Source organism: Anolis carolinensis, chromosome 6 (assembly GCF_035594765.1).
Source record: "Anolis carolinensis isolate JA03-04 chromosome 6, rAnoCar3.1.pri, whole genome shotgun sequence".
NCBI classification, from domain to species: domain Eukaryota; kingdom Metazoa; phylum Chordata; class Lepidosauria; order Squamata; family Dactyloidae; genus Anolis; species Anolis carolinensis.
The window spans coordinates 17,321,735-17,329,759 of NC_085846.1; the positions used below are offsets into that span (position 1 = coordinate 17,321,735).

An 8,025-nucleotide genomic window follows, 5' to 3' on the forward strand; every position below is an offset into this window, starting at 1 on the left:
TACCAATCCTTTATTCTTTGAGCAGGCAACCTGTTCGGTACTAGCTTTTGATAAAGCATATTTTCAGTTGCCTAAATCTGAAGAAAACAAGGTGTATCAGAAACTAACTGTTCTGCACACTTTCTGCAAGTCATTTTATCCTCCAGGAAACTCCAGCATGTTCCTCATTAGGGCATATCTGATTAAATTAAAAGTATATTTTCTTTTTGACAGGCATAATGGTTTTCTTGATTAAATCTCTCTTCCTAGAGATAACTGACTATAGGAAGCAGTGTTTTCCTTAGGAAGGGTGGCAACTGGATTCCATGCAGAAATAGCAATTTCTGATTGTGGCTGGAAATCCCTAAGAAAATGAAAACCACTGCTGTTGCTGCTCAATACATATTAAACATTTAAATGAAAGAGCTTGTATCCCACCGTTCATAAAATTGTGTGTTAGTATTGGAGTCCAGGGAAAACCAAAGCACATGCTTTGAAACTGAAGGCTATATATATAAGTGAAGTCTAACGGGTTTTTTTTTTTTGGAAAACTAATATTAGGAAAATATTTTGTTTAACCCCCCCCCCCCCAAACCAATATACCTTTATATTGTCTCAGTAGAAAATCCCAAAATAGGAGGGTACTATGGAGCATGCAATAATATATTTGATTTGGACAAACAAAATTTGGCCTCTATGACACATGTTGGCTTAAGATGCCTTAGACTATATCATATGGGACTGTCCCTGTTACAAAGAAGAGAGAATGTATTTTCTCTATTTGGTCTTGTTAGCTAAACAGGGTCCATACAGGTTAGTATCTGTATGGGAGACTGCCAAAATATTTTCCTAATATTTCAAAGGAAGGAAATGGTGTTGTATTCTTTCTACAAGAGTGTAAAAGTCTCTGCCAACATCTTCATTTTAACTTTTCTTTTGTAAACTTCTTAGTAAATAGACTTTAATCACAAGGGTGCCATATTACAGATAAAATCTTCATTTATCTAAATACTGCTTTTTAAAATGCATGGGAACTTAGCTCAGAGGGTTTATTTAGCCCTGCCAAAGGATATGTAGAAACATCCAGAGTGCATCTTTAGATGAGCAAATGGAAAGAGTTGTTCATAATGCCAAACTCATAAAACCCAGATGTTACAATTGACATCCCAAGAGAAAACTTGAATGCATGAATTGGTGATGGGACATGTTCTGGCCGCTGAACTTTTGTGTCTTGACAGGGATTCTGCTGATGAAGTAGGGAGCATTCTCAGTTCATAAAATGATTTTATGTGGGTCATCCAAGAAATCTTTGCTTCTGACTCAGCAAGGTGCCTTTGGCTCTCTCTGGAAAATACAGATATGTTTAGGCAGAACCTTTAGCCTCAGAAGTTGTTGCTATGGTTATTGTAAAGTATACAGATTCAAAATTCAAGATACCTGTTCGAGAGTGACATCTTTGTTTTCTCATGGCTCGGTGAACCCAAACTTTATTATGTATATAAAGTGAAAAACACCTCCAATCTTTTTTATATTGTGTTGTTATAAAATTAACTTAGGGCTGTGCATATAAAGCGTAACACACCTCCAACCTTCTTTATATTGTATTGTTATAAAGTTACCTCAGGGCTATGCTTTTAAAACGCAACACACCTCCAATTTTCTTTATATCTCCCACTGTGCTTTGCATTGGTCCCACAGGAACCAATGCAGTAGCTTTTAAAAGCTGATGCAATTCTAGGCTGCATCAATAGGAGTGTAGAATCAAAATTGAGGAAAGTAATAGCCCCACTCTATTCTGCTTTGATCAGGTTTCCCCTGACATTAAGTCCAGTCATGTCTGACTCTGGGGGTCAGTGCTCATCTCCATTTCTAAGCCGAAGAGCCAGTGTTGTCTGTAGACACCTCCAAGGTCATGTGCTTTGATCAGACTTCACATGGAATACAATTATTTATTTATGTATTTATTTATTTGTATACTGCTTTATCTCCCTGAAGGTACTCAGAGCTATTTCCAGCATAGGTAAAACATTAAATTACCAACACAGAAACATACAGCATACCCAAAGTAAAATAAAAAAACATGGACATATTACTATTAAAACAATCATTAACATTTAAAATTAGAAACCAGTTCTAGTACTATTTCACTGGGTGAAATTCAACTACCAATGCTCAGAATTTTAGGGTGAACCTAGGCAACTATGAGAGGCTGGGCCAGGGTTAGTGCAACGAAGTAACATAGGGCCTGGGGAGTGGGCAAAGTGCAACTGATGGCCAGGATAGGGCCTGGGCTACTCAATTCCAAGGCTTGCTGCGCAGCTATAAGCGGACTAGGCTAGTACTACATGTTATCGTAGTGCCAGGGAGTGGGTAAAGTGCAAGGCAGGGTCCTAAGTGGTGGCCAGGGTAGGGTCTGAGGCTAATCATTTTCAACGGCCTGCTGAAACCACCAGGTTTTCAGGTCCCTGCGGAAGGAAAATAGAGACTGGGCTTGCCTTATCTCTCTGGGGAGGTCGTTCCAAAGGCAGGGGGCCACCACCAAGAAGGCCCTCTCTCTCGTCCCCACCAACTGCGCTTTGGACAGTAGTGGGAGTGAAAGGAGGGTTTCCCCAGTAGATCTAAGAGTCTGTGCCAGTTCATGGGAGGAGATGTAATCGGGGAGATAAGTGGGCCCGAACCGTTTAGGTCATAACCTGCACCTTGAATTGGGCCGGGCAACTTATCAGAAGCCAGTGGAGCTGCTTTAATAGGGGCGTGTATCCAGTTCTGAGCACCAGAATTCAAGAAGGATATGGACATGCTAAATGTGTCCAGAGAACAGAGACAAAAATGATCAAAGGTGTGGAAGCCCTAGGAGGAGTGTCTTAGGCAGCTGGGTATGTTTAGCTTGGAGAAGGAGCCCCTGATAGCACAATGGGTTAAATTCATGTGCCGGCAGGACTGTTGACCAAAAGGTTGGGGAGCAGATTGAGCTCCCATCTGTCAGCTCCCGTCTGTTAGCTCCAGCTTCCCAGGCAGGGACATGAGAGAAACCTCCCACAGTATATTAAAACATCCAGGCATCTCCTGGTCAGTGTCTTTTCAGACGGCCAGTTCTCTACACCAGAATCCAAGGAGTGGACTGAGCTCCCATCTGTCAGCTCCAACTTCCCCATACAGGGACATGAGAGAAGTCTCCCACAGGATGGTAAAACGTCCGGGCGGCCCCTGGGCAACGTCCTTGCAGATGGCCAATTCTCTCACACCAGAAGCTTGGAGAAGAGAAGGCTGAAGGGACATGATAGCCATATTTAAATATTTGAAAGGCTGTCACACTGAGGAAGAAACAAGTTTTACAGGGCGCGTTCAACGCCTCTGTTTAAGGAGCTCCATTGGCTGCCGTTTATTCAATTCAAGGTGCAGGTTCTTACCTACAAAGCCCTAAACGGTTTGGGACCCACTTACCTTAGAGACCACATTTCCCCCTATGAACCCGCATGATCTCTTCGCTCGTCGGGGGAGGCCCTCCTCTCACTTCCACCACCCTCGCAGTCCTGGTTGGTGGGGATGAGGGAGAGGGCCTTCTCCGTCGTGGCCCCCCAGCTTTGGAACTCGCTCCCCAGGGAGATCAGGCAGGCCCCCACCCTCCTCTCCTTCCGGAAGAGCCTGAAAACCTGGCTCTTCCAAAAGGCCTTTGATGATTGATCCTTGTAGGTTCAATTTGTCTGCCTTCTCAACAATAGATCCACTGGTATGCCCTCTCAGTATTACATTTAGCAATTTATTGACTATGTCAGCTGTGTAACTACCTCTCCCTGACTTTGACAGATTTTGCACTTTGGTCCAGATCCGTGAGTTCATCTCTTGTTTTAACATTTTATTTTGTATGTTGACCTTTTATGACTGTTTTTATCGATGTTGATGTTTTATTGTTGAGTAATTTGTTTTATTGTTTTGCTTTTGCTTTTATATTGTTGTGTCTGGGCAAGGCCCCATGTAAGCTGCCCCGAGTCCCTTTGGGGAGATGGGGCGGGGTATAAGAATAAAGTTGTTGTTATTATTATTATTATTGACACAACGACGTTGTATGACACAGCAAACAAGATAGATATGCTGGGTTTCGTTTCACAAAATCACAAGTCGAACACTTCCCAAGTGTCTAGGACTGTGTGATGTATTTTCGGATGATGCATGCAGATCCCAGCAGGGTGGCTTTTTGCAGTTGGCAGATCGTAATTTTGTCAATGCCTATTGTTTCCAAATGCCGGCTGAGATCTTTCGGCACGGCACCCAGTGTGCCCATCACCACCGGGACCACCTGCACTGGTTTCTGCCAGAGTCTTTGCAGTTCAATCTTGAGGTCCTGATAGCGGCTGAGTTTTTCCTGTTGTTTTTCGTCAATGCGACTGTCACCTGGGATGGCAACATCAATGATCCAAACCTTGTTCTTTTCCACAACTGTGATGTCTGGTGTGTTGTGTTCCAGAACTTTGTCAGTCTGGATTCGGAAGTCCCACAGTATCTTTGCGTGCTCATTTTCCAATACTTTTGCAGGTTTGTGATCCCACCAGTTCTTTGCTGCTGGCAGGTGGTACTTGAGGCATAAGTTCCAATGAATCATTTGGGCCACATAGTTGTGCCTCTGTTTGTAGTCTGTCTGTCTGCAATTTTCTTACAGCAGCTGAGGATATGATCAATGGTTTCATCGGTTTCCTTGCACAGTCTGCATTTTGGGTCATCAGCTGATTTTTCGATCTTGGCCTTAATTGCATTTGTCCTGATGGCTTGCTCCTGGGCTGCAAGGATCAGGCCTTCTGTCTCCTTCTTCAGGGTCCCATTTGTGAGCCAGAGCCAGGTCTTCTCCTTATCAGCTTTTCCTTCAATTTTGTCAAGGAACTTTCCATGCAATGTTTTGTTGTGCCAGTTGTCAGCTCTAGTTTGTAGTGTGGTTTTCTTGTACTGGTTTTTTGTCTGCTGTGCTTTGAGGAGTTTCTGATTTTTGACTTCAATCAAAGCAGGTTCTTCACTTTGCTTTACATATTCTGCCAGGGCATGTTCTTCTTCTTTGACTGCTTGTTTGACTTGTAAGAGTCCTCTGCCCCCTGATCTTCTATTATTATTATTATTATTATTATTATTATTATTATTATTATTATTATTATTATTATTATTATTATTTTCTGCTGCTCTAGAGACTAGGATGCAATGGAGCCATGGATTCAAATTTTAGGAAAAGAGATCCCACCCAAACATTAGGAAGAACTTTTTAATAGTAGGAGCTGTTTGACAGTGGATTATGCTGCCTCAGGGCGTGGTGAAGTCTCCTCAAATTAAGGTTTTTAAGCAGAGATTGGATGGCCATCTGTTGGTAGTGCTTTGATTGCGTGTTCCTACCTGACAGAATGGGGTTGAACTGGATGGCCCTTGGTATCTCTTCCAACTTTATGATTCTATGAATACAATTTTGTTGAATCCTAATCCTATACCTTTTTTTGTGCATGTTAGTATTCAAAAATCTGGTGGGGGGGGGGACCCAAAAAATACAGAACACTTCTGGTCCCAAGCATTTCAAATTAGAGATACTCAACCTGTACTGCTTATGTTTTATTTGACATTTACTGTTCTTAGCTTTCTTGAAATGAATTGTTGAACTTGGCTATGTAGAGATGCAATAGACATTTTTGCTCTAAGATGTGCTGCTCAAAACTGGATACCTGTATCTATACAGGCTACTTGTTCTAGATCTGTTTCCAGAATTTGGAGTTGCGGTCTAAAAATGTAACTTGTCCAGTGTTTTGTCCTACTTCTGAATGATAGCTCAGTAGATCTCCAGCCCTATAAATAGCATTTTAGGGGAGTTGGAGGAGATGATATGAGAAAATAAGAATATGGGGTATTGAAGATCCTCAGCTTGCTACAGGCAATCCAAGCCAAATATATGATGTCTTCAAACAGACAAGAGTTCTTTCTCCAAATCTGGTCTTTCAACAGATATATAAACCCCACTTGCCTAGTTTCCAACAGACCTCACAACCTCTGAAATGCCTGCCATAGATGTGGGCAAAACATCAGGAGAGAATGCTTCTGGAATATGGCCATACAGCCCAGAAAACTCACAGCAACCCAGTAATTCCAGCTATGGAAGCCTTCAACAACATGATGTCTGAAAATATTTCACATTCTCCACCTGTTTAATCCCAGATTCCCTTTCCTTTCTCCAGACTTCCCTCCACTTAATATAGAGCCTTCTAATGTTTCGGACTTCGTTTTGTCTTTATTTCTGACTATTGACTATGTGGGCATTAAACGATGGAAGCTCAGGTTCAAAGCTTCTACCTGGAGGGTAATTTTCTCTACTGTAATATTGGTGGCTCAATATTTCAATAAGGTCATTCAAATGATGAAATCCATTGAATATAAAAATAGCTGGCTTTACCAAAGTACAAACATATTTAGAATTATAAATCTCCTATTAGTGTAGATGTATTCATTTTCTGTTTGTTCCCCAAACTGAATGTGGCTGTGTTTTTGTCTTGGTAGTATCAGGCTGTGCCAATGTAGTCTAGTGGCTGTAGTGGTGGACTAGGACATTTGGAGACTAGGTTCTGAACCCTGTTCGGCCATGCAAAGACATTGGGTGACCTTGGGCAAGTCACGCATACTCAGCCTCAGCAGAAAGCAATGACAAACTTCTTCTGAACAAATCTCACAAAAAAAAAACCTTAGGATAGTGTCACAGATGAAGGCACATAACAATAACAGGTAATGACACCCATCTCTTCAAATCTCTTGTGTCAGGTACTGGACACCTCTGATGTCCCTGGCGGAGTGGTGAACATCATCTCTGGCAACCGGGATCAATTGAGTCGAGGCTTAGCTGAGCACCAAGATGTGCAAGCTGTATGGTACTTTGGGTCAAAGGAGGTGAGCTTCCCTAACAAAGAATTGGAGAGGGACATGAACCATATTTTCTCACCTTTGTGGGAGTCCTATGCCCCTGGCTCTGGTGATTATGGAGGCCTAACTGTAATTACAATTTTAACATATACCATTTTTGTGGGCAAATATTTTATTTTAGTGATTTTTGAAAATCTGTTACAAAAGCCACAAGTGTATGATACAAAGCACATACTTCTCCTGCTCACCATGTTGTTGAATTACCACCCGCAGTGGAGAATGATATGGTATCACAAAGCATATAAACCATATGAACCACCTTATCTTCCTTCTCTGTCATTCAGTGAAGTCGCACCCTTCGCCCTAACTGCAGTTAGTTATCTCTTCCTGAATTCTTGCAAACCTGTGCCTAGATCAATGAAAGGTGCATTTGTGCATTAAATATTAATATTATATTCTCTTTGCACACACAGGGCTCTGCGCTTGTGGAATGGGCCTCTGCTGGGAACCTGAAAAGGACTTGGGTGAACTGTGGAGCGGAAGAGCGTTGTTGGGCCAACCCCCAGGAGGGCGCTGGGGAAGAGTTTCTCTACCAGGCCACCCAGTGTAAAAGCGTCTGGATGCCCATGGGCGATATCTTTGCCAACTGAGTCTCTAAAGCAGGCATGGGCAAACTTCGGCCCTCCGGGTGTTTTGGACTGTAACTCCCACAATTCCTAACAGCCTACCGGCTGTTAGGAATTGTGGGAGTTACAGTCCAAAACACCCGGAGGGCCGAAGTTTGCCCATGCCTGCTCGAGAGCAGTTAGCTCAATTGCAAGGCAACCAGTCAAAATTGAGGTTGGGAAGCAGGGGAAATAGGGTGTGAAACACTCTTTAAGAAATAAAGACCATTTGTTAGATATTTTTTCAAAAACGTCTCTGCTGTGGAAATGTTTTTCACATTTAGGGCTGGAATTGGGTGAGTGACAGTTCCTTCTCACAATTGCAGAGGAATATCAATGGCTATAAATCCTCTTTTTCTCCAACTCACTCAGTTGATTCTCACACCTGAGTGTGGCTTCCTGACAGCTTTGCTCCTTTTCAGTGTTTCTGGCTGGAGGGTTTGGGAGTTGTAATGCAAAAGACGCAACTTTTTAAAGCTCTAGACAGGCATACACAATAGTAACA

General features: G+C 42.4%; 1 protein-coding gene across 2 annotated transcripts in view; it reads left to right on the forward strand.

Annotated features, from left to right (window-relative positions):
- The window catches only part of aldh16a1 (aldehyde dehydrogenase 16 family member A1), a 51,032-nt gene extending 43,261 nt beyond the window's left edge, over nucleotides 1–7,771 (forward strand). For both annotated transcript variants that reach the window (XM_062984133.1, XM_062984134.1), the window contains exons 17-18: nucleotides 6,757–6,882; nucleotides 7,329–7,771. In XM_062984133.1, coding sequence (XP_062840203.1) covers nucleotides 6,757–6,882; nucleotides 7,329–7,505 — 303 coding nt within the window. In that variant the 3' untranslated portion in view covers nucleotides 7,506–7,771. The remainder of the gene's footprint in view (nucleotides 1–6,756; nucleotides 6,883–7,328) is intronic.
- The last annotated feature ends 254 nt before the right edge of the window (nucleotides 7,772–8,025 follow it).